The following is a 26659-nucleotide window of genomic DNA, read 5'->3' as shown; positions in this document are numbered from 1 at the left end:
TACAGAACTGACCTCCAGCATTTGATGTGGGATGATGGAACAGACAGTTGCAACCAGCATGTCTTAAGTCGCTTTCCACAGCTGACTTCTCCTCGGCTTCCTCTTTTTCCAGGAGGTCGTCAGCAACACCAGCCTGGACAGCACCGACTTTGGCTTAAGCATCTCAGGAATCAACAAAGGCAGCAGAGAAGAAAATGTCCGTCCACACAGAGTAGGTGGAACTCATGAACCTAATCCTGAAAGGTGAAAATCCTTTCTCTTTTTAAAAGTGAAAATGGAAAACTGTTATTTTTGTCAAATGGAAGTTCACACGTGGCGATCAAAGGCTGGCTGTGAGGTGAAGAGCTGCTTGAATAAGGGTTAGAACCCTGGGGCTCTGTTCTGAATCTTCTTTCTGTATGAATGGCCTTGCTGAGCTGCCTTATTTTTAAGGAGCTCTTTCCTCATTTGTAACTTGAGGGGTTTGGAGGAGATGGCTCCTAATGTTCTTTTCCGCTTAAACATTTGTGATTCAAATGATAAACACCAGGCATAACTGTTCTGCATTATTTAAGGAGTTGTGGCCTCATACTTATTCTCCCCCCCACCCCCCTGTTAGTGGTCGTTGATTATTGGTGTCACCTTTCTCCTTGGAATTATGGCTCCAGCTTGAACGTAATTTCCTGTAAAGCATGAAACCTCAGTTGATAGAGAGTTGATCTCGTCCTTGGTAGATATTTCTACCCCTTTCGTAATGAACCTCATGTCCTGATTCGTAAATAAGTTTCTCAAACAGAAAAGACCCAGATTGGGTGGATATAGGTAAAAAGGAGAGTTAAAACCTGCTTTGGACATGAAAAACAGCATCAACACCAACTTGTCTCTCTTGAAACTTCAGGGTTATATTTCTGTAACAGTCATCTTTCTTTCTTTTCTTCTTCTTTTTTTTTTTTTTTTAATCTTTCTTTCTTTGATCAAGTTCTCAAACTCCAGAACTGCTGCCTTTCCTCCAGCCAGCTCTTCTCAGCCAAACAGAACTCTGGATTGTGTGTGTTTGGAAGGGAAGCTGGAAACATCTCCTTGGAAATCAAGGGAGCTGTCTCATTGTCCTGAACTGGCTCGTTTTGAGGGCCTCCATTATATGAATAATTGCTGGAGATGATACCCTTCAAATCAGTGCCTCCCTTGGAGAAATATTTCCCTGTTCATCTTCCCTACTTTCGTCGTGGTTTCAATCACTTTTGTGCCTGAAACTCGGTGGCATTAGTTTCTCTCATGAACGTGAACGTCTCAAGTTCATATGAATGGATGTTTCTGATCAGGTCACCAGGAAGGGACTATTTAACCCAGCACTTAACCTTTGAAAGAGTCTGGCTATAAATTCTGTTTCTAGCAGAAATGTCCTCAGGGTAAAATGTAGATGGTTTTACTCCCTAGCCTTTAAAAGGTTCCTAAATTGAATGAGGGTGTATGGCCAGGGGCTGATCTCCAAAATGTGTCTCTCACTGCCTGTGAGAGCCCCTATCTTCAGGATCCCCAAGCCCCACGGCCCGTTGCTCTTAAAGGCAACGGTTTTGGAATCAGCTTGGCTAGGTTCAAACCCCAGCTCAGACCTTTCCAGCTGTAACCTTGGGCAAGTTGTTTAATCTCTCCAAGCCTCTTTTGTCTCATCTATAAAACGAAAATAATCAAGGCAGTCTTTGTGACATTGAGTCTACTGTCTTCCCTTAATGCTGGCATTTTAAAATAAACCTGCTTTCTTTCCATCAAAAAATTTAATTAATTAATTAATTAATTTAAAAATGGAAATAATCATAGGGCTGCTTTAATAGAGGGTCTTAGTACTGTGCCAGCACATAATAAATACTCACTAATGCTGGCTACAGTTATTGTTATTTTTTTGCATGCATCCTTATCTTTCCCTTCTGTTTATAGGGGAGGCAAGGTGGCATTGGAAGTATGATGGGGGACAGATATCTAGGTGTGAATCCTGGCCTGACGTCACTTGTGGGCTGTGTGACCCTGGGCAGATCACATAACTCCTCTGGCTTTACTTCCACATCGGTGAAGCTAGGACACCACTCCTGACTAGGCGGAAGGGGTATAAGAATTGGAAAGAATCCTCACAAGCTACCTTGCACACCTGTTTCATGCCAGGCACTCTACTGAGTAGTGAAAATCCACGAGAGTCAGTAAATAGGGACTACCATTCCTCCTGCGGCAATGAGTTCTCCCTGCGTGTGGAATGTGTCAAAGGGAAGAAACAATACAGGTGAACTAGACAGGTAACGAAGCAGATGGTATGTGTCAGTTCTTGAAAAATGCTTTTGAATTTTTACTCGAACCGACTTCATGCTGAAGAATTGACAAATTCTTTTATTTCTGAAGCGCCTCAACTTGAGGAAATGACCTTATTCATTATTAGTGCAGGTTCTTTTTAAAGCTTCCCTATATGTGTGCCCTACACACCAAGGTACACAAATGTGTCTCGGTTTAATGAAGCTGAGCTCTGAAGGAGAGTCTTCCGTCCCGTTTTCATGGTGTAAATAACTATTACTCCCTTCCAGGGCCCAATCATCGACTTCCGAGGGCTGCTTACAGATGCGATCAAAGGAGCCACCAGCGAACTTGGCTTGAACAGCTTCGACCGTAACCCAGACCCCTCAGTAAGTGGCTAAGATGTGACATTCATCTTGCGAACTGCCAAAGTCCAGAGGAATTTTAGAAATGTAATTTTGAGTCCAGGGAAAGCTTGAGATGAGGTCGAAGGTCATAGCCACCGCCACGGTTTATGTCACTGAGATCTGTGCCCTGTTTTTCTTCCTAAGTTACAAAGCAATATTATATAACGTGAGGCTTTCTGTTCCCATCATCAGGAACGACTGCTGAAACCTTTGAGTGCACTTATTGGCATGAACAGTGAGATGCGAGAATTGGCAGCCGTGGTGAGCCGGGTAAGATCTGATGTTCAATTCACAAATTTACGGAGGCGGATTGGGGCTGCTGGAGCAGTGCAGGCTGCTTCTTTTATTAATAACAATAAATATAATCATTTATTTATAACGGGCCCCCACTTGCAAAGGCACTCATATTGTGTAGAGGCATAATAATGCATGATAAATAAATTATAGAATCATAAAATTACAATATAAAAAGCCCACCATTTCACTATAGAGGCCAAGAGAACCAAAAGAGAAAGAAAAGGACAGGTGAAAGGTTTTAGAGCAGAGCCAAGAGTTAAGGAAAGAAAGCCTCTTAGAGAAGGAACGAGCACATTTGCCTCTTGTTTAAATAGTCAAAGCATAGAAATAGAGATGTGAGGAGTCTGATGATTTCATAAGTGGAAATTTCCATGAAAAACAAGATGAGCAGGAAAGCGCTTCCCATCCAGACTACTGATTTGTAAAGATTGCCCCCTAGAATCTAAAGGCAGGGGAGTCTTTTGGTTAATGACATGGGCTCTGGAATCCGTTGACCTGGATGTGATGCTTACATCCTCCTCTTTCTAGCTGTGTGACTTTGGGCAAGCTCCTTGGGAATAGGACAGATGCCTGAGTTATAGGAGACTTTTCCAATTTCCAGGGATCTCTTATTTCCTGAAAGACTGAAACCGAGGCAGGCTCAGACAGATATTTAGAATGATGCAAAAAAAGGGCTCGCTTCGGCAGCACATATATTAAAATGGGAACGATACAGAGAAGATTAGCATGGCCCCTGTGCAAGGAGGACACGCAAATTCATGAGGCGAGCATTCCATAATAAAAAAAGATGCCAAAAAACCGCGCAGCGACTGAGGTAGTTCAGGGTTCCCCAGCTGTCTCTGTTCAGTACAGTGGTTGTTCACTGCACGTCTATTATGTGTCGGGTGGGTTCTCGGGGCAGGAAACACAAAGGTGAACGAATCGACCCAGCCCTTGCCCACGAGGGTCTCATCCCACCGGCGAGGTGCACTTTGAGAGCAGAAAAGAGGGGTGTTTTGTGTCACAGAGTGGGGAAAGTGCTAGAGCAGAAGATACGTAGGAAATAGCCACATGAAAAAGAGTAGAAGACGGAGACTGGGGGGCATTGTGGGCCAAGGTACATATCTGTGAAATTGTATCGCTCGTGCAGTGTTTCTAGTCAGCCAAGTAGAACGCAAGGAGTGCTAGGAAATGGAGTGAGAAAGGGAGGCCAGCGTGAGGGTGCTGTGAGCAGGATCCAGGGCAGGGAACCTGTCTGTAAGAGGTGGGGAATCTTTCACCGGTGTCCATCGAGAATGTGATAATCAAATGTGCTTTTATTTGTTTATTTAAAAATTTATTTTTTCAAATATGCTTTTAGATAGCTTGTTTTAATGACACTGTGGTGGATGGTTATCAAAGAAATGGAGGTAGGGAGACCGCTGTGAAGTGATTGCCAGTGAGAGGATGACGGATTGAGCCGGGCTATGGTAACTGGGATGCGCAAGACAGCAGAGAAAACTACTTTTTATGACCACAAAAAGCTGTAGTCTCACTACTGTTTTTGCAAGAGAATAACATGATTAGTGATGACAGAGTTGTCGAGTGGAAGTGGCCTGAAATGGTTCCATCCGGAATCCTTTCTACAGTACCATGGGACGTAGTCATCCGGCCTCTGCTTGAATGCTTACAGTGACGGGGAGCTCACCACCTCATGAGGCAGCCTGGTCGACTGCTATCAATAGAAACTTCCTTTTGGGAAATTAGACACTACCATGTGGAACTCAATGTCAGCTTTAGAAGAGGGCAAGAGATACTGCTATTATCTGTGGATGTTCTGAATTCCAAGGGAGATGAACACCCACTGTGGGCGAAGCAGTTCCGAAGAAAGAGGGGTAATAAGTACATGAATGGCTGGTGGGCATGCAGATCCAGGCTTTAAAGAGATGGTGGATTCTGCCAAGATCTTGGCCGGCTGAGTCCTTTCTCTGTCATCCCACCCAGGACGGGATCATGCATATTATGCACGTCAAAATCACTTGTGTACATAGTGTCTCTTATAAAAGTCGTCACCTGTGGTGAAGTGAACCGGAAGGATGAAGGACAGGAGTGGGAGCATAACATCTCCCTAGCGTTTTTAAAATACATTTTTATATTTTTGAACTCGTGCATGCATTACTTATTTAAAAATTAAATACCTATAAAAATAGACTCCAGATGTTCTGTAGTCATCAGAATGATTTTGGAAAAGAGGTGGGGTTTTTGTGTGTTTGTTTCGTTTGTTGATGTAACACTCTAGATACTCTAGATATTCAGTTGGCCCGAAACAGCTCCTACTGAGAAAAGTCCGAGTGACTGTTCTGAGGCATCTGGTGAAACTGAAGTTTGGAAACTGTAAATGAGTTATCAGTGAAAGCTATCTTAATTGATTGGCCTAGATGGTTGCTACAAGGCTCTACTATGAGAGGGGAAAACTCACCTTTGCTTGGTTGTTGGCTTCCTTGAATTTTGTAGAAGCAATTGCTCTTGATGGAAGTAGGGAGCGATCACTAGGGAAAAAGAGAAATTGGTTTTAGAGGAGCATTATCTATTTTATGTAACAAATTAAGAAAGTGTTTGTGAGATCAAGGAGCAAGAGAGAGGCCGGCCAGGCACTGACTACGAAGTATGTTTTACAGTAAAAGCTAGTGTAATTTGAAGGCATTTTCTGTAGCGTCTTTAATTACGGTTGTAAATCAGCCGGTTTGCTATTGACTGAAGACAGGTATAGTCCATCGTCAGAAGCTTTTCTTCCCCCGCTAAAAATATCACGTTATATTATCAACATCTTCTTCAGGGAGAATCACTGACTATTCTAACGGCATTCCTTTGGTGAACCAACCTGAAATTACAATGTGCATATATACATATATCTAACATGAAACATTTGTATCACCAGCACTTTATGTCCTAGTGTAAGTCAAGTATTCTGCAGCTTCTGTGTTTATTACAGCTGTGGAGGAAAACATTAGTTTTAACAAAATGATCAAATGTGCATTGCAGGACATTTATCTCCATAATCCAAACATAAAGTGGAATGACATTATTGGACTCGATACAGCCAAGCAGTTAGTCAAAGAAGCTGTTGTGTATCCTATAAGGGTAAGGATGGGAAGCCTCCTGGGGGTTATTTCTGTTCATTATCCATTGGACAAGCTGTATGTCATATGCCGGTGCATTAGAGAGAGAAGCCCAGGAAAATTTTCTGCCCACAAGTTAACTTCTTGCCTGTGTTGCAATACTTTCTCAGTATTGGAGTACGTACTTAATTTTACCACCGAGCCCAGGCAGCCCCTGATTTTTGGATGCTTGTATTCTAATGAGACAAAATGAGTAACTTTAGATTTTGGTTTTCCCCTTATTGTTTCCTGTGTTCAGACAAGGGAATAAGAAATATATTAATTGTGTACTCAGAATGAGTAGAAGTTTACTCACCATTTCTTCTGAGTGGCTCAATAGTCCAAGACGTCTGGAAAGGATAGAACGTCTCATGGCAATTCTCTGGATGTGTCATCTCCATGGTCGTATAAGCTCTATATGGGATGACATAGAATTTTGTCATTAGCATCAGCCAGAAACTAATAGCTGGATATAGTTTTACTCTTATCTTCCCTTCTGGTTGTTCTCTACCAATCCCACCGACCCTCCAGACTGCTTGAATTTGAACTAAAGGGAGAGATTCACTGAGGTTCATGCATGTCCCCTTTGGAGCCAGTGTCTCATGACGCATTCAGCATTCAACGTTCCCACCCTCTGAACCAGGCTTCACTAAAGCTTTGTGCTGGATTTGCTAGTTCCATCGTTTCTCTTCAAGTTTGCACCTGTTTTACAACCTTCAATAAATTGCCACATGCCCTGCATCTAGAACTCGGGGAGTGTGGGGAGGTGGAAATGAGGTTTTGCATGTAAGAAATAACTACTGCGATAGAGAGGAAAAGCACCTACCTATGCCTTTCTTTTCCTTAGAAAAAGTTGCTCTTTTCAAACGCCATACAAATTAAGCTGTGCATTCCTATCAAGTGTGAGAGTCAAGTCGAGATCAAGACGATACCTATAGAAGCAGCCAGGCTTAACAACAGGGAGACCTGCCCCTTTGGTTGTGCTGTGTTGCACTCCAGCTTCACTAGCTTACCTGTGCTGAGTGTGAGTGACATACTGACACCAACGCTCATCACTGTTCCTTGTTCCCATAGTACCCACAGCTGTTTACAGGAATTCTTTCCCCCTGGAAAGGACTACTGCTCTACGGCCCTCCAGGTAAACTACCCTTTCTGGTTTGGTCTTGATGTTAAGTGTGTATGCAGAGGATGAGTTGCCTCATCTGTCCTCGCTTCAGGACTGGGGTAAACGAGAGCTGAGGAACCTCCTCCTTTTTTGCTTGGGAAACTGCTTTCTGTAAACAGAGAAATGAAGTTCAAGTGCAGCTCATGCTTGATCCACGTGTGTCTCTAGGTACAGGAAAGACCTTACTGGCCAAAGCTGTGGCCACAGAATGCAAAACAACCTTCTTTAACATTTCTGCGTCTACCATTGTCAGCAAGTGGAGAGGGGATTCAGAAAAGCTTGTTCGGGTAGGAATTCTTTTTTTCTTCTTCTCATGTATAATTGACATACAATATCCTATTAGTTTAAGGTGTACATCAGAGTGATTCGATATTTATATACCTTATGAAATGATCCCACGAAAAGTCTAGTTACAATTTGTCACCATACAAAGTTATTACAATATTATTGACTACCTTCCCTATCCTGTACATTACATCCCCGTGACTCATTTATAACTGGAAGTTTATACCTCTTAATCCCCTTTACTTATTTTGCCCGCTCTCCAACCCCTCTCTGCGATGGTAACCACCAATTTGTTTCATAGATACAGGAATTCTTGATTCTGGTTTTTTAGAATAAGTTCCAGTGATACAAAATGATGTTACCACTTATTTGTTTTCAGGTGATTTATATGTTAGAATTTATCCTGGATCTTGTTTACCAAAAGCCTGGGAAATGGACTGACTACTATATGTGGATATTAATTATGCCCCCATCAGCAACACATGATCTCCCTTCCTTTGGGAATTTGACCAACAGCCCTTTTGTGATTCATGCAACTTAGGAATGAAAGCTGGAAAACAATTGTCTGTGAAGTGGCCTATGTTTTCCTTCACTCCAGGAGCATTTATTATTAAGTATGTGCAGTATATTCAGTTAACATTTACTGAGAGGCTACTACTGTACGCTAGTCCCTGCGCTACCCAGGTAATCATGGGAAGAAGCAAGAAACTTAATTATTCTTTCAGATGCCCTGAGCAATTTTCCTCCACGATGCCCATAGCCTGCAGGGTGTTTTTCTTTCCTTAAGAGATTGTTTCCATCTTTATAATATCTCATTCGTAGTCTATGTCACATTTTATGTTATAAATTTTTACCTTTTGAGAACAACTGTTAATGATTTATGCCTCAATGTAAGGTGGATCCTTCTCAGAAACCCTGTTAAACTATTGCACTCTGTGGAATGACTGATAAGTAATCACTCCTAAGAGAATATAAATATTATATATTTTATGAAAAGAAATTACTCTAAAGTATCATTCTTAAATTACATTCTCTTAGATGATTCATTTTCAAAGTATTGTGGCTTAATTGGAAGGCAGAATAGAATATTTTTAAAGGATTTATTTACCTAAAATAACCTCATTTATTACTTTGATATTGTTCTTAAGTTGTTTCAAATGCATAAGATTTTATAAATTCTTATCATCCCTTTATGATTGTAATTTGTGGAAATCATATGTTGACAACCTACATTTCTTTGTTCCTCTTGAGTCTAACTCAGTACCAGATCCAAAGATGGGACCTGAATTTAACTGCTCCTAAATTTGTGGGTTCCAGCTGAAACTAAAATCATTATCAGCCTGAAGACTTTATATTTTTAATATTCCATTTCTGTGTGCTGAGGAACAAGAAGATTCTTACAAAATGCCCCAAGAATCAGTTTAGGTTCATCCTCTGTCATGAAAAAGGGTGGGTAGAACTATGAGCACAGTCTACTGCAAGATGTTCAAAGGAAGGTTACATCATATTCCCTGGACGGAACTTACCTGGACAGAATACACTCAGATATTTTGTGATTATTCTTAACAAAGATGGAAACGAAAAAGATTTTCTAGTTTAATGCTGAATAGCCAGAAAAGTCATTTAACCTGAACTCTCCCTTCTGTGTAAGCATTGTATTTAACAGTTTTTTAAAACTTTAAAGTTTTCCTTTGCATCAGTATTATTTTGTTAGAATTCTACGAGTGAGGAAATGATTCCTCCTTCAATTTCTCCCCATATTTTACAATATATTTAAAAAAGTACAAAAGGGTACATAGACCCCTGAGCCTTCTTCCCAGGGGCAACAAAGGACTACAGCTGCTGTGCGGTCTTATGGAACATTTCTATACATTAACATCAACAACTCTTTGAATACAAGTAGGAACACGTTTTTCTGTACCTTGCATTTTTTTCTTTCACTTAACACTATAACTTGGATAGTTTCACACTGCTATAGCTAGAGCATGTTCTTTTGTATGTCTCAATGGTATTTCATTGCATGGGTGTGTCCCAAAACACATTTTAATCAGTGTTTACTTGATGGACATTTAGGTTGTTTCCAGTCTCTTGCTTTTATGAACAAAGCTACCGTGAACAGTCTTACTACACGCACACGACTTTGCATATTCAATCATGTAGGGCAATTTCTTTGAAGTCGAATTGCTGGGCTAGAGGGAATGAATGACTGCCAACAGGGTTACGCCAGTTTACACTCCTATCAGTGGTGTGTTTGCTTCCCTACTACACCCTGGCCAACACTGCGTAGGACCCAAATTTTAAAATCTTTGCCAAACTGACGGTGAAAGTAATATTTTGGTGTTCAAATAATGCATTTCTTTCATTCTGAATGAATTTAAGCATCTTTAATAGGTTTAGAAGAGTTTGTATTTCTTCTGTGAAATGCGTTTTTATTTTGGATATTTAAAAAAGTAATTCAAGAGGGAAACAGATAACCTCTGCTGACCTTGATCTTTCTATCCTTTCAGAAACTACTTTATTTTCTAAGCTCTTGTAAAGATCTTCACCTGCAAAATCTTGGTCATTGCTGTCAAGCTCCTTACCGTGAAGCTTTCAAGTAAAAAAAAGCCCTTCAGGACCTTCCCCTAAATCAAAGAAGCTTTCCTACTATTTGCTTCCCTTTCTATTCCAATTAAGAGTTATTTATAGGGAACCCTTGGGCTATGTTTCTCCCTCCCCTCCTAATGTTTGTGCCTCTTAGGAGTTGATGATATTGAATAGCTGAGTGGTCTCTTTAGCAAATGCACACACCTGTTGGTGCTTACATCTTTCAACACCCCCCAACTTCCTCCAAGTACTTTTGAAAATTTTAGACTGATGCTTCCAGAGCACTTACCCAGGATTATATCATCTGGCAGTGGAAAGAGCAGTGGTGTGGTCAATATGGAGACATAGACTCCATATGTGTTTCTCCTTCCAACTGGATGTTTGGTCTTGTCTCGCCCTTTGGTCTCTCTGCACCTTAGGGAGCTCCTTAAATAATGTGTATGAATCTAATAAGGAGTCCTAATAGTCTATTTTTCATTGGGTAGTAATCATCCTTAATATCGGGTATATTGGTGTGTGTGTGTGTGTGTTGTGTATCAGAGACAAGGAAGATAAGCACTTGCTTCTAATGAGGTAGTCTCTATTCTGTCTAAAAGGCATTTGTGATGAGTGTCCCAGAATTGACACTGTTCTCTCAGTTCATTAGGCTGAGCCAATCGTCTTGGCTGAATGAAACAAGATTCCGTAAAGGGAAATACTTGAGCAAGAGCTTGGATGTACCACAATGTGAGTTGTGTAAAGGCGAGGAATTTCCCATTTGGTGACAGGGAGAGCTATGAGGGACAACCTGCTACTACGCAAGACAACCACAATTTGGCCTTTTCTGAGCCATTCCCCCCTTATTTGTTCTGTGATGCTTTGCTAACGCTATGTGACACGGAGAATAAATCCCCGCTGCCTATTAAAGAACCTCTATTCTTTTCTAAATCTCAGCTGCTTTCTCCAATCAACCAGTGAAGAATTGTATATGGTGCTCAAGAGATCAGTTTCAGGGTTAAAAAAAAAAAGGTTTAGTTTTTTATACTCTTTTCATCACCCTTTAGAGCTCTTTATTTTGTTTTTAATATGTCTGTTCCTTGATGCTTGCTTTCCTGTTCTTGTTTAGTCCGTAACATTTTATTCTGGAATGGAACATTTTATTCAATCGGGAATTGCCTTCAAGTACCTGAGCCAAACCGCAGTGTTGGCGTGGTATGGGGAACCCATGGAGTAATCTGGGGATCAAAACGGGGCAAAATTCTTTGATATTGTTATCCATGACTTGAACTCGATCCTTTTCCTTTTATTCTTCCTTCTGAGAATAGCCATCTCACTGTCCCTAAAGGGCTAGGGAAAATCATCAAAGGATTTTACACATTCCAAGGTTCTTGTGTCCCTATGGAACACGTTCTTGACAGGGGGTAACAGGGGTTAGTTAACGGACTGGAAATTCGGGAGCTGAGTTTTATCTTAAGCTCTCCCATTTATGATTAGTAACTCTGGGCTAACCACTTCCTCTCTCTGTCTCTAATTTTATTAAGTTATAAATAGAAATAATTGGACCATCGAACCCCATGGGGTGTGCTAGGGAGAAATAATTGTAATGATTATGAAGTTATTAGTGAAATAGCAGAGTGTAGCATAAAATGCTTTATAGCGACTCTAAGCTTTTAATCTCTGGAAGCATCTCAGAACTTTAAATACATGAATTTGAACCTGTGGCTGCTTTTCTCCCACCCAGGTGCTATTTGAGCTTGCTCGTTATCACGCCCCCTCCACCATCTTCCTGGACGAGCTGGAATCCGTGATGAGTCAGAGAGGCACAGCTCCTGGGTAACAAATAGAGTTGATTTTTTTTTTTTTTTTGGTCATCACTTCTCTCCTCTTATAAGTGTGTTTGATGGTCGGAAGCCTATCGACATTTACCAGCAGAATGAGCCTATTAATAAGCCCACAAATTTTCTGCAGACACACGGAAAGGTCTTTAAATTAGATCCTGTTAACTGAATAGCTGATTTAAGTAGTTTTTATCACCGGAGGAAATGTCATCCTCCCTTCCCCCCTTCCCCACAGAGTGGTTTTCGGGCCTGAAGATCACGCAGCCCCCCGAGTCCCAGGCTGCCATAATGGTCCTGCTGGCTCAAAATAGCCGCCTGTGACTGCCTCCTCTGGAGCCCGGGGGCTGCCTGTGGGGAATGGGGCTGCAAAGGGCCAAGTCCCAAGAGGGACAGTCCTTGACAAGGTGTGCAAGGCCAGGGAAGCCACCAGGTTGTGGCTCGGCATGTCCGATTTTAAATACGTCACATATGTCATCTCTAAAGATGAAGTGTTCGCTAATGTCCTGAGCAGGGAAGACTGTCCACTTCTAGCTCACGTCTCAGACCGTAATGAGCCTTCAGGGTGTGTGGGGCGCGGGGGGTGATGGTTAAGAATGTCTTTCTGTCTTCATTAGGTGTATTTTTCTCTGAACCTTTTTACTAAACTTGGCTCCTCTGGCTTGAAAAAAAACCCAGCTCTCTGGGAATTCTCAACACGGTGCATTTACTCCTGGCCTTAAGGATCTATCATCAACGTAGAACTAATAGCAATAAAAAGCAAATAATTAGCTTGTTGGAAGTATAACTGGAATATAATTTATGAAATTTTACTTGTTGAAAACCATTTTTCCAGTGGGGAGAAACCACCCTTAATGTCCATGGGACATTAACACTCCTGCTGTCCACGAATTGAAACAGGAAGATTCCGTGGCACAATGGGTGCTGTCAGCCCCAGTACCTGACGGGAGCAGGGAACTGCACAGGCCCCTCTGCTGGTCATTCCTCCCGCAAAGCCCTGGACGCCTGGCCTGTCTTCCCCTCGTGACCTGTGCACTCGCTCTTCCATTCCCTTTGTCCATCTCCATCCCCAGATTCCCCACAGCTCTCTGACTGAGCTCATTGGAAAACTTCCTCCCCTATCCTGGAGTGTGCTCCCGGTTTGGCGTTGAATCTCAGCTTCCTTGTCTGGAACTTTAATTCTAAAACTAGAATTTTCAGGAAATTGGTCAGGGAATTGGGGCAGGTGTTTGGAAGACTTCTTGGGTCATATTATGTTAAAAGAATAATAATTAGGGGTAAATGTTGAATAAATACATACCTATACTGAGAGACTTCTCTCTTAGGAAAAGGTAGTTAGATAGTAAGGGGCATAGTTCCTAAAGACCACATTCCTGGGTTGGGTTGCCAGCGCCCACATACAGAGAGGAGAAGCTGCATGTTGTGTTGTCCAAGGCATTTTTTGTTTTTTTGTTTTTGTCCTTTTACCTCCTTCTATACAAGTAAAGAGGAAGGGGAGCGTGTCGGATGTGGTATTGAGACCAGTTTGGATTGTGCAGGTCCTGTACTGAGCTCTTTCTTGGTGGGAGGGTCTTTGGCAGTGGTGGTGGGGGGCTTAGAGGATGAACGTGCACAGGAGCCTGCCTCCAACCTGCTGTGCAAGGAAAGCATAGTTCCCACGTCATTATCTTGCCTATGAGTAGAGTGAAACAGATTTAGTCTAGTAGTTCACCTCCCTTTTTGGACAATTTGTATCCATAAATTACATTAATAGAAATACTGCCTGTGAAACTTCTTTCGTGCCTGCTCCATAAATGAAAAGAACTATTCTCAACTATGCCTTTTTTTTTTAAGGGTAAATAATACTGCAGGTAGCCACAGCGGGTTGCATTTAATCTACCAGTGGCACTGTCTACCCTTCAGTTATTTTCTAGTTCACCACCAACCTTTGGTTTTCTTTTCAATATCATCATTATATTCATTGACTTCCTCTCTTTTCCTCTCTATGGGAAAGTAGTACCCAGTGGCTTGTTTCCTCCAACTCTAGTACGAGTGGCTCCCAAGGATGAGGCAAGGAAGGGGTCAGCAGCCAGAAAGGGACCCTTTCCACAGTCGGTGAGAGATGCTCCGGTCGTGGAAGCGGAGCTCTGCCCCGGGGACAATCTCACCTCTTTGTCCTTCGCAGGGGGGAGCACGAAGGAAGCCTTAGGATGAAGACAGAGCTATTGGTGCAGATGGATGGGCTGGCTCGCTCCGAAGATCTCGTATTTGTCTTAGCAGCTTCTAACCTGCCCTGGTAAGAGACGTAGAGAGCACATTTTGAATACATTTTCACTGAATATACACGAAGACATTGCAGTGGCCACTTGGGGCAAAGCCTCATTGTTCAGCGCTAGCCCTGGAAGATTAATCTGAAGCTTTCCTGTGCAAGTCCTCAAACCCTGCTCTATGTACCATGCAAGAATCTGCCTTAATAGAAGGAACGTAAGCCAGGGCTACCACTGACCATATTCAAAATGGACGTTTTGAGTCGAAAGACAATTTATTTGCTATATTTAAACAGGACTTGGGCAGAGAACTATAAAATGCTGAAATCTCCAAGACTCAAGGAATATTCCAGAAATAGTATGTTTGGCTTTTAACAGTATTCAACGTTTTTTAAGTTAAGAGGAAAATATTTTCTTTAATGTTGCGCAGTAAATAGGAAGCTAAATAATCTCTAATTGAAAATATAATCTACTCTCAGAGTCTTTTATTCAAACCGTATCCCAGAGTGGTTGAAGAACAATTCTAGAAGTGGAATTGGGAAATAAGAGATGTTGACTAGGGAAAAGCAGAATCTATTTGGAGAGTATATTTACAAAAATCACTATAATCCCTTTATAGTTCCAAGAATATTTTCATGTACATTATTTCTTTTGAGGTACAGGTGAGACAGGGGACAGATAAGGAAATGCTGCTTTCCCCTTGGCAGAGAGGGACCAAGGTCAAGGAAGGTCAACTCACCCAAAGTCAGCAGCAATTTTGCAACAGAACTCAGATGTGTGACACCCTTACCTCAACACCCCCCATTCATTTGTTTCCACATTGCAAGATGAGAGAAGAAACTCTTCTGTAGTACATGCTGATCAGCTGAGCTCCCAAAGCAGAAGTCACTGAAAAGAGATCGTGATATGTATGTGTAGTCTATTATTTTAAATATATTCATAACTTAAAACTGGTTCCATCTTCCCGCAAGTTTGTAAGATGCTCTCTAACGTGATCAGCATTTTGAAGATACAAGTTATTTATAGACAAATTAAAGTGGGGTCCAAACAGAGACATGTCATGTAAGTGTGGCTGTGGAATCCTTTTGACAAAGCATTTCTGTTCCTTTATCCATTTGAAACAGGACTTTACTTATGTCCCAGGAGAGGGTGTGGGAAAACAGTGAAGCTTTATGCATGGTGCTGGGAAGGTCTATACCCCCAGGGAGACCTACACATTTTCTGGAGGAATAGAGAACCCTCTGCGCCCAGTGACAGCTAGGACTTTGTTTAGGAAGATACTGTGCTGCCACAATTTCCCTAAGGTAACCAGTTATTGGTAAGCCCCAAATAAAATGGTTCAGAGAGACAAAACAAACAAACAAAAAACAGAAGCTAGCAAACAAAAAATTAAGGGAGCTTAGAAGGGCTTTCCTGAAAGAATTCTTCTCAACATGTCAAATGGCAAATACACACGTGCTTTTGAGCTTGGGTTCTTTTATATCACAGATTGCTTTGTTACAATGCAACCTGGAACCAATATGTTCTAACCTATACATCCTTGAGCATTGCCGGGATTTGAAAAATTCCAAACAAACACTAAAAAAGAGATAAAAGCACAATGACCCCACCATTTCACAGTTTTAATAATTAACCATCTTGCCCAGTTGATCTCATCTATTCCTGCCTCTACCCCTTTTTGCTGAATATCTTAAATTATATCCCAGAATATTGTTATTTCTCACATATATGCTTCAGCGTACATCTTTCAAAAACAAGGACATTTTCTTGCATCACCACAATGCCATTATCACCCCCAACAACATTAATACTAATTCCTTAACATTATCTAATAGTCAGTTGACATTCAGATTTCCCATATTGTTTGAAAAATGACTTTTCACAATGGATTTACTGAACTGGTATCCAAGCAAGGCTTGCATGTTGTAACTGCTTGTTCTCTTGAGTCTAGAACAGACTTTAAATCTCTTTTAATCTAGAACAGACAAAGCCCCTTCTTTTCTCCCCACTTGCCACTGACTTGATTGTCCTGTGAAGTGTCCAGATTTTCTGGATTTGGTCATTGTCTCCTCACGGTAGTACTTAGCTTGTTTCTCTTACCCCGACAAATACACTAAATATTAGATTGACTAAATTCAGGATCAATATAATTTTCTGGCAAACATACCTCATAGGCGATGCTGCGTATGCCACATTGCATTACATTCAGAGGTAGGTAACGTCCTCTTATCCAGCTTTGGGTGGAGTCAAGATGGATCAGTATGTTCAGGTGTACAGGTCCCATCACTGGTTTCAGTATCCATTGATGACCTTTGCCTGAAGCTCTTATTTCACTAGGGTGTGATTCTATCGTTCCTTCTTGTTGATAGTCGGAATTATTCTCTATAATTGAACTTTCTCTCATCCAGTAGGGTTATTTGGTTACTCTGAAATGTAGCTTACACTAGATAATCAGGCTTCTTTCTCTCTGATTTTTAGAGTCATGAGTTGGTACCCTAGCAACTTCCAGTGGTAACCAATAAGCCAGGCTCTCCCTCTCTCTTTCTGTTTCTCTCTCTCTCTCTCTCTCTGACCTAATTAATGACTTGTCAGGAATAACCTCATTAGTTGTTTTTTTTTAACTTTTGTTGAGATATAACTCATATACCATACAATTCACTCATTTAAAGTGTATAATTCAAATATAGTTTTAACTGTATTTATAGAATTGTACAACCATCACCACAATCAATTTTAGAACATATTTTTTTACCTTCAAAAGAAATTCTATACCCATTTGCAATCACCCCCCATCCTCAGCACTAGGCAACCAGCAAACTATTTTCTGTTTATGTAGATTTGCCTAGTCTTCTAAATGGAATTATTATAGTAACTCTATGTTTAATTGTTAAAGGAACTGCCAAACTGTTTTCCAAAGTGCTGCACTGTTTTATATTCCTACTAGCAATGGATGAAGGTTCCAATTTCTCCACATCCTCATTAACTCTTGTTATTATCTTTTTGATTATAGCCATCCTAGTGCATGAGAAGTGGCATCTGTTTTTTGTTTGTTTGTTTTGTTTTTTAAGATTTTATTGGGGAAGGGGAACAGGACTTTATTGGGGTACAGTGTGTACTTCCAGGACTTTTTCAAGTCAAGTTGTTGTCCTTTCCGTCTTAATTGTGGAGGGCGCCGCTCAGCTCCAGGTCCAGTTGCCGTTGCTAGTTGCAGGGGGCCGAGCCCACCATCCCTTGCAGGATTCGAGGAGTTGAATAGGCAACCTTGTGGTTGAGAGCCCACTGGCCCATGTGGGAATCGAACCGGCAGCCTTCGGAGTTAGGAGCATGGAGCTCTAACCTCCTGAGCCACTGGGCCAGCCCGAGAAGTAGCATCTCAGTTTTGATTTGCCTTTCCCTGATGACTAATGACATTGAGCATCTTTTCATGTACTTATTGGTCAGTTGCATATCTTCTTTGGATAAACGTCTTTTCAAATCCTTTGTCCATTTTCAAATGTGTCTTTTCATTATTGAGTGATAGATTTGTCTTACATATTCACACACACACACACACACACACACACACACACACACACAGAGTCCTCTATCAGATACATAATTTGTAGATATTTTCTCCCATTCTGTGGCCATTAGTCAGGCCGGCCTGCCTTCCTCCTTCCCTCCTTCCCTCCCTCCCTCTTTGTTCTCCCCTCCGTTTCTCTCTTCCTGCCTTCCTTTCTGAACTTTTTTGTTCTGCTTTCTTTCTTTCTGCCCTTGCTAAATTCTTATGTCTGTCCTTCCTAGGCTTGGAGCCTTTTAAAAGACCCTGTAACTGATTATTCTACAGCAATGCTGTCCAATAGAAATATAACGCGAGGCACACGTATACTTGAGAAGTTTCTAGTAGCCACATTAAAAAATATAAAAAGAAACATAAAATTAATTTTAATAACATATATTAAACCCAATATATCCAAAACATCATCATTTCAATATGTAATCAATATAAGAAATATTGAGATGTTTTACTTTATTTTTTCATACGATATCTTTGAAATCCAGTGTATAACTTATACTTATGGCACACCTCAATCGTACATGTGGTTGACGGGTACTATATTGGACAGTGCCAAGCCTGAGACATATTTGTCTAAACCCATGTCGCTGCGACAGAGATTGATAGCTGCTTTCCAATATTCACTTCATCCCAAAAAGAATTTTAGGTTCTATTTCTTAGTCTCTCTGCTGTTAGGTGGGGCCAAAGTCAAGCTTCTTTGTTATTTGCACAAGACGACCCACGTTTCATTTGTACATTCTGCTCCAGACTTGGAATCGGCCATTGACTCAGAGCCCTGTGGTTCATTTCTCTTTAATGCGAAATGATCTTTAGAGAATCAAAGTCTCACCAGTAGGGGTGCACCTTGCTACCAGATTGCCGTTACTTTTTTGCCTTTTGATTGGGCAGAGCTAGGAAATCGTTTTAACAAGAGGCAAACAATGAGTTTATACCCGTATTTCCCATTCCAATGTAAGAGTACAAGGTTTTCAGTTCTTAGATTTTATATATGTATAACTGGGGAAATCCTAGTTCTTAGCAATGTTAACATAATGAATATTCATTTTGTCCTAATATGTAAAGCTAGTTTGTATTTGTGTGTGTGTAACAGTTTCTCAGTAACAATACCAATACTATCATGACCGAGAGTTTGGTGAAGAAATGGTACAGCCCTGGCCTAAGCTGAAAGTGCTAATTCAGGATTGCTCAACCTCAGCACTACTGACATTTGGGTGAGACAACCCTGTGCCGTGGGGGCCGTCCTGTGCACATATGATGCCGAAAGGCATCCCTGGCTCTGCCCACGAGACGCCAGTAGCACCACCCTCCAGCTGTGACAACCAAAACATGTCTCCAGATGTTGCCTGCCAGATGTTCCCTGGGGGGCAAAATCACCCTTGTTGAGTCCTGGACTATTAGAGAGAATTGACAGATATTACACAGAGATAAGCTACCACATGCTCCACTAAACTCTCGTTAGTGGGACTTTTTGTGTTTTTTTTTTTTTTTTAAACCTGCCATAAAATAACTGAAATTGGTTTACTTACACAAAAGGATACATATTATATAAATTGTTCTATATCTTGATTCTTCTTAACAAAATATTCTGGAGATCTTTCCAAATAAATACAGAAAATTCTTCCTTATTCCCTGGATAGCTGCATATGGTAATCTATCCCAATCACCTAATGATGGGACATGGGTTACTCCTACTCTCCTGCTTTTAAAAACAATGCTGCGATGAGTAATAGTATGCATATATCACTCTATGTATTGGCCGGTGTAGCTTTGGGGTAGGTTCCTGGAAATAGAATAGCTGGGTCAAAGGCTTAATGTATCTGAAATTATAGTGGAGATAGCCAAATTTCCCTCCATAGAGGTTGTACATTTCATATTCCCACTAGTGTCCTGCTTTTAATACTTAACATTATATTAAGAACATTTCCAATGTCATTAAATAATCCCTAAAAATTGGATTTTGTAACGGCTGCCCAAAATTCCCACATGGGAACATACCCCAATTTAGTTCATCATTCCTTTCCAGTTGAACACATGTGATGCTCCCGACTTTTCTCTATTATAAATAACACTAAAAGGAACTACCTTGAAAAAAATCTTGGACCAAAGTCTGGTTATTTCTTTAGGATTTCTAGAAGTAGGATTACTGTATCAAAGGGTATAGATATTTTTTTAAGCTACTTGCTACATTTTGCCTAAGTCCTCGTCTGAGAAAACAGTATATTTTTTATCAAGAATATTGGGACAGATCTTTATCTTGGCTTCAGAGACTTAGGTGAAGGAATAAACTTATCTGACTCGAGTAATCCGTCCTTCTGGGGGAAATAATTAAATCCTATCAAACTATGTAAAAGCCCAGTCCTAAAATCCCAAAAGAAATTCTCTACGGTTGGGTAATGGTAGTTCTCTTCTGTAGCATCTTTCAGGGCACTAAGCTATCCTTTACTGCTTGTTAACTTACCATTTTCCCTAGGCAACTCCATCTGTCTCAGAGGGGCAGTCATTTTCTCCCTTCTCAGCAGCAAGATGGCAGGCAGCCTCTTGGTTTAGTCAGGGCTTCTCCTCAAGGAGCACCTTCCCTGATCTATAGCATCACAGAAAGGACAAAAAGGAAGAAATCACGGGTCACCTGTGTCATTTGGTGTGTAAATAAGTCATGAGAAGAATACAAATGTTGCATCTTTAATACTACCACTTAAAGAACAGCCACGTAAGAAATGTTCAGCAAGCACAATTAGGGCCAATCTGACCCACCTCGATTGGTGAATAGTCACAGATTCAGGCCGAGGAGTCTGGAGGGAAACAAAATACTGAAGAGGGCCATTAAGGCAAATGCCATCTTTAGATGTCTATTTAACCTGATGGTTGTTTGTACAAATAAGGTGTGAAAACTGTATGTGGGAAACATGTTGAAACTCACCTTTTCCTTGCTCTATTTGCAAAAGGGCTAGAAATTTCACTATTCCTCTTTAAAAATCAGATACTTGGTATGACCAAATTCTATTAAAAACAAAACAGAACCCCAAGTCCTAATATTTAGAAGAAAGCATGTGATCTCAGAGATTACTGCATGGGAATGGGTAGGAATGTACCTATGCAAACCGACTTCTTCCCCTATGAATTCTCTCCTGTCTGGTACGATATTTCTATTGAAGCGTATGCATGTGATTGCAGAGCTCAGCAGACATGACCCAGGTGCTTTCCACAGTAACCCCATGCATCCCCTGGGTTCCAGGGAGAAGCTTTTCCAAGTGGACAGTGTAGATAGGAGTCAGCCTATGCAGGGCTCACTGTAGGAGACAGGTAATCTGTAATGTTTTGTTCATTGGCTCCCACCATCTACCAAAGACTACAGCAATTCCTGAACCAGCTCTTCAAGGATTGCCATGACCCGTCACTGAATGTTGGTTATGGATGTACTGCAAAGACTGCTTAAAACTTTGCTTTTCTCCAATCCTGCTGAGATAGTTTGCATTGAATATGTGTGACCTATTGAATGAACAAACTAGAATCATATTTGGTTTCCAAATTTTACAGAATGATCTCCGTCCCAGGAACCAGACTGTTTAACAAGGGAAAACAGGTCAAGGGGCCGGAAGGGCCCAGGAGGTTTGGCACAGGAGCCCAGGTGCTCAGGTACAAGGCCTTGTAGCCCGTGTAAACTGTCCAGGTGGCCAGGCTCTGAGGTCTGTGCGCCTTCTCAGTGTCTCACGTCACTCTCACTGGTTACCTTTGACCTTTGCGGTAAAGAGAGTATCAGATAACCCAAATAAAGAAAGACAGGAGAACAGGCTAACTAGTCAAAAATCAAAGTGTAAGAGCTAAAGAGAATGTCTTCTGGTTGCCACAGGTCAAATTTTTTCATATAAACATATTGACATAAAGAATAATTTCTGGGTGCATTCCATTTGTCCTTTGTTTCCTCCATTGTACGATTCTATTATTATTGATGTCATTAAAAGTGCATTCATCAGGACTTGCTGCCAGCCAGTTGCACTTATTTTGTGCCCACAGGCAGTTTTGAGGTAAATCTCTTGCTTTAGGGCAGTAGCTGATCAATATGGACATCTATAGTGAGAGATTGTTTTCCCACCTCCCTCTGCATGAGGTCACTTTGGACGGCATGGGGACACCGAAAAGAAGGAGGCCCTACAAAAGAACCTTCCTTTTGTAGTCTGCTACCTTTTCAGGAGTGGGCAGCTGGTCCAAGGAAAGGCCATGGAAGAAAGAAGGCAATTGCTCATCACCCCTAGCTCTGCCATTTTTTCAGCTTATTCACTTTTCCTTCCTGGTTTTCATGATCTCGTCTTATTTTACCGTTGATTCTTGCATCCCATGGCCAAAACCTCTGTTAGGAGTAGGAGTTTGTTTAATTCATTTATGTATACTGGAGATTTAGCAGTGACAGAATACTTGGCAAGTGGTCAGTATTGCTGAACTAAATTCCTAAAATGTGAGTTTAATGGTTTCTTTTCTGTATTAAAAGGTCTCCCCCTGCCCTCTCTCCTTTCCTTTTCCCCCCTCACCTCACCCTGCCCAACTGCCTGCTAACTATCTAAATCGCCTCTGGATTAATTCAGACATACTCATATATTCTATCAATTTCATCTTCTTTGAGACATGTCTTCTAGATACTTCTTACCAACTCCAAACTGAACTGACCTCTTCACCCAGGATATAGAGGAGACCCTGGGACCTCACCTTGTCATCCTGGGAAGTTCCTTCTCTTTCTGTGTCAAACCATCCGTTTCTTAGATTCCACGTGGCCCTTTGGTTTGGTTTACTCTCTTCCTTTGGCGCTTTCCTGATAAAGGGTACATAGGAGATAACTGTTTTTAGGCTTCACATGTTGAAAATATCTTTATTCTGTCTACCAAAGTAATTAACTGTTTGACCAAGATACATAGATTTCTACATTGGAAATGATTTTTCCTTAGAATTTTGAAGGCATTGCTCTGTTTTCTTCTAATATCTCACATTGCTAGTGAGAAGTCATTCTTGCTCATTGGTATGTAACCGGTCTTTTATTTCCGGATGCTGTTAGGACCCTCCCTTCATTCTCAGGATTCTGAAATTGACCATGTGACTTGGGAGTTTGTCTGCAGTAACTGTGCTGGCAGCAGACCGGTGACAGAGGCGAGCTCTGAGTTTCACTCCTTGGTGTCGGACCTCAACAAGCTACTTCACCTCTGTGCCTCAGTTTCTTCATCTTAAAATGGAGATAATAGTACCTACCTCATAGGGTTGCTGTGAGAAATGAATACCTGTAAAATGCTTAAAACAGTCCTTACCGCTTAGTGAGTGCTATTTAAATATTACCTTTTATAAACATTTCAAATAGGAAAGATAATCTCCTAAGAATTGTTCTCCCCAAAGTTTCATTGACCCTCTGCTTTAAATATGAATGTTGGCCTTGAGAGGGGGAATGGTTGTGGGGGTGGGGGAGAAGTGGTTGAGTCTCAGATGTGAATTTCAACAGGGTGAAGCAGATAAAGAAACAGGCAACTTATTTCTGGTAAGGCACCCCTAGACTACGGTTCTCAGCTCAGGATTGGAGGAATAATAGGTAAAGAAAAGATACCATCTTTAAGGAACTCTTGCCACTCCAATTTAGGATTCAGATACGCTCCCTGAAAGGGTGTTTTCATTTTTCAATTTAAAAGGAAATAGCATGACATAGAGTCAGAATGAGATAAAGAAAAACGGAAGGATGATTTGGAAATTCTCATATCTTTGTGAATGAGAAATGTCTGGTGAGGATGTTTTCAGTGTTACTCGTCATTAATGATTAAGCCAGACCAACACACAGGCATTTGCTAATTTCTATACTCGGAAATCAAGTTCTCTCCCTGCTAGGAACTTGAAATTTTAACATATAAAGATTTCACAGACTCACATTCAAAATGATCTGTTGATAATAGAAATGGTATTTCAGTGTAACTAAAGATCCCCAGTTAGTGAAGGGAAAACTCCACATAATAATTCCAAATAACACATAGAATTAAAAAAAAAACGTTTAAATTACCATTTTGGAAAACTCCACATAATAATTCCAAATAACACATAGAATTAAAAAAAACTTTTAAATCACCATTTGCACTCTCGTAAAATAACTGACTCAAAGATTGTTAACAAATGCTAAAACCATTAGTTGAAAGAGGAGGGAGAAAGGGGCATTCACATGGTGCCCAAGTATTGTAAATAGAACACCTACCACCTGCCAAGAGATGTTTCTCTTACAATGGAGAGAACTGCTGTCACTAGAGGATCCCAGTAATTAGACACCCACATCACTAACAGCGAGACAAAGCAACATGTGGATCCCAGGATAATAAAGATGAAAACATATTGATATATTTCATCCATGAAATATACTGGACAAAATTTTTATCCTGATTCGAATTAAGCTTTTAGATCTAATGTCCATCTTACAGAGCAGGGGATAGAGGAACCAGTTATACAATACCATGAGGAAAACATCAGGCGAGTCCAGAATGTGGGACATTCTACAACCAGCCTTCTCTCTTCAAAAAGGGGCCAGGGCAAGGAGACTGGTCTAGATTGTGAGATTTAAGAGACATAGCCATATGTAATGCATGATTCTTGATGGATTTTGGTTGGAAAAACTGCATTTTTGATATGATTGGAGAGATTTTAATATGGAATGAACATTAGACATATGATGCCAACAGTGTTAATTCTGTTAGGTGTCATAACAGTATTGTAGCTATGTAAGAAAACGTCATTTTGGGGTAGAGGGGAGAATGCACGCAGAAGCATTTAGGGGTGAAATTCCATGATATAACTTACTTTGAAATAATTTAGCTAAATAGATGTGAAGCAGATATGGAAAATATTAACTGTTGTTTAATCAAGATGGTAGGTATATGGACTGTCATTGTTTTATTCTACTTTTCTACTTGTTTAAAAATTTTATATTAAGAAATTTAGGCAAATGGCATGCAGATGTAAAATTGCATAAACCTGGCCTTATAATGTTTTGGAAGGAGCACGAGTGAGTGTCTCAAAGGGCCACATGTGCACTGGGGACCCTGGAGGGAGCATTCATTCTGAGGTTACCAGAGCAACAGTGTGAGGTAGCCATTCGCTCCAGAATGTCAGAGAATCTTGGAAGAATTAATGTACTTCCCAGAGTGCCCAAGTTATTGTCAGGATAATTTACTCACTGACAAGGTCAGACTGAATAATTCATGTTACGACTGCAATGGGAATTGTTTGGTTGTTGTCAGTTAGATTATTTTCCCCTAAATTAAGTCACCTGAAACTACCCACTTTCCACGAGGTATTTCAGGGGATGTATTTTCTTTTCTTTTTTTACCCAATTCTTTCTCTCAAACAACATGAGCTGATTGTCCTATCCATTCAGACATAGACGTAAAGGAAGTTACAACGCACAATTGCTTCCTGCAGTGCCAAATTGTTCTTCAACTACAGTTGTTGCTTAGGAAGTTTCTGCCCGTGTTTTCTGATGTGATTTCAGGGAGCTGGACCATGCCATGTTACGGCGCCTGGAGAAGAGGATTCTGGTTGACCTCCCCAGCCAGGAGGCCAGGCAGGCCATGATCCACCACTGGCTGCCCCCTATGAGCAAGAGCAGAGCCCTGGAGCTGCGCACGGAGCTGGAGTACAGTGTGCTGAGCCAGGTACGCTGCCTGGAGGGAGGCATCTGCAGGCCAAGCAGCCCCCACGTCTTCTCGGAAGGGTCTTCTCCGGAGCTGCCTGGAGCCTCTTCCTTGAATCACTTAGAAAAGATCCAAACTCCCCAGGAATGCAACGGGCCTCTTCTTCATGAGAGAATGAACTCTTTCATGAGAAATATTCAAGCAGAGAGAAACAATGTGATGTAGTGGAAACAGCACAGGGTTTACACTGGGAGAGCCTATTGTCAAATCCTGGCCTTGTAGGCAGTTTACTACTGTGTGACCACTTGCTGAGCCTCAGTTTCTTCCTCTGTCAGATGGGTAGGAGATACACCACAAAGGATTACTGTGATGATTTAATGACTCACACATGGAAAAGCTCTGGGTACTTGTCTGCTACCCCCATTGTCACTGTATCATTGCTTCCTGAGTGGACACTTAAACTTGCTGTTCTCTGAGGTTCCTCAAAGGCAGGTGTGATCTTATTTACAAGGATGAAAGTATCGACTAAATCCGATCCTCCTTAGGTTTGGACACAAGGGCCCGTTAGGCTAACGTGGGTGGTCCAAACCTTCACTAGCATCTTCCAACATGTATTTGTATAGACTTAGGAAGCTGTTTATTGCCCAGCTTCTTAGGTTATTCAAACAAATCAGCGGCCTCTCTTCCCCCAAGCATTATCTATCGGGAATATGTGTACAGCGTGCATGGGGGGCAGATACAGAATCTATACAGGGGCCCTGATACCGGGTCCAGCCCGTAAGGATGTCATCACCACCAGCGTCCTGCCTGCTGACCAGTGGCTGCTTTGTGGCTGTTTCAGGAGACGGAGGGCTACTCGGGCTCAGACATTAAGCTGGTCTGCAGGGAAGCAGCTATGCGGCCCGTGAGGAAGATCTTCCACGCACTGGAAAACCACCAGTCAGGTATGGCTGGGATCACAGCCAAGGTGCTCTGGGAGGGAAATCTGTGTTTAAAACTCCAACGTTCACCAGCAGATGGAGCCTTGCTCCTGTTCTTGGTGGCTCTTGACTCTTGCACAGCTTCTTGGATCAAAGGATCCTTCCCGCACTCCACTCTTCCCTCCTCTGGAGTTTTTTGGATCAACTTTGCCCCTAGATTATCCACTCCTTAGGGCTTGGGCTTTGATTTATCTGGCACACTATCAGGTTGGGCTGGATCTACGTGGCACTATATAAATATTAAATAATACTTTGATAATGATACATTTAAGTCACGTTTGTTTGTCTGGGCTTCAGGGGCTGAGCTGCAC

The 26659-nt window shown here is 41.4% G+C and overlaps 1 protein-coding gene across 2 annotated transcripts in view; it reads left to right on the top strand.

Annotated features, from left to right (window-relative positions):
- The window catches only part of KATNAL2 (katanin catalytic subunit A1 like 2), a 63793-nt gene that overhangs the window by 36551 nt on the left and 583 nt on the right, over nt 1-26659 (top strand). For both annotated transcript variants that reach the window (XM_081078883.1, XM_081078884.1), the window contains exons 6-15: nt 113-211; nt 2547-2645; nt 2856-2933; nt 5961-6059; nt 7151-7214; nt 7410-7528; nt 11833-11924; nt 14091-14201; nt 25227-25389; nt 26210-26312. In XM_081078883.1, the coding sequence (XP_080935009.1) occupies nt 113-211; nt 2547-2645; nt 2856-2933; nt 5961-6059; nt 7151-7214; nt 7410-7528; nt 11833-11924; nt 14091-14201; nt 25227-25389; nt 26210-26312 (1027 nt within the window). The remainder of the gene's footprint in view (nt 1-112; nt 212-2546; nt 2646-2855; nt 2934-5960; nt 6060-7150; nt 7215-7409; nt 7529-11832; nt 11925-14090; nt 14202-25226; nt 25390-26209; nt 26313-26659) is intronic.

Source organism: Rhinolophus hipposideros, assembly GCF_964194185.1.
Source record: "Rhinolophus hipposideros genome assembly, chromosome: 17".
Classification (NCBI taxonomy): domain Eukaryota; kingdom Metazoa; phylum Chordata; class Mammalia; order Chiroptera; family Rhinolophidae; genus Rhinolophus; species Rhinolophus hipposideros.
This window is presented reverse-complemented; position numbering and strand designations above follow the sequence as displayed.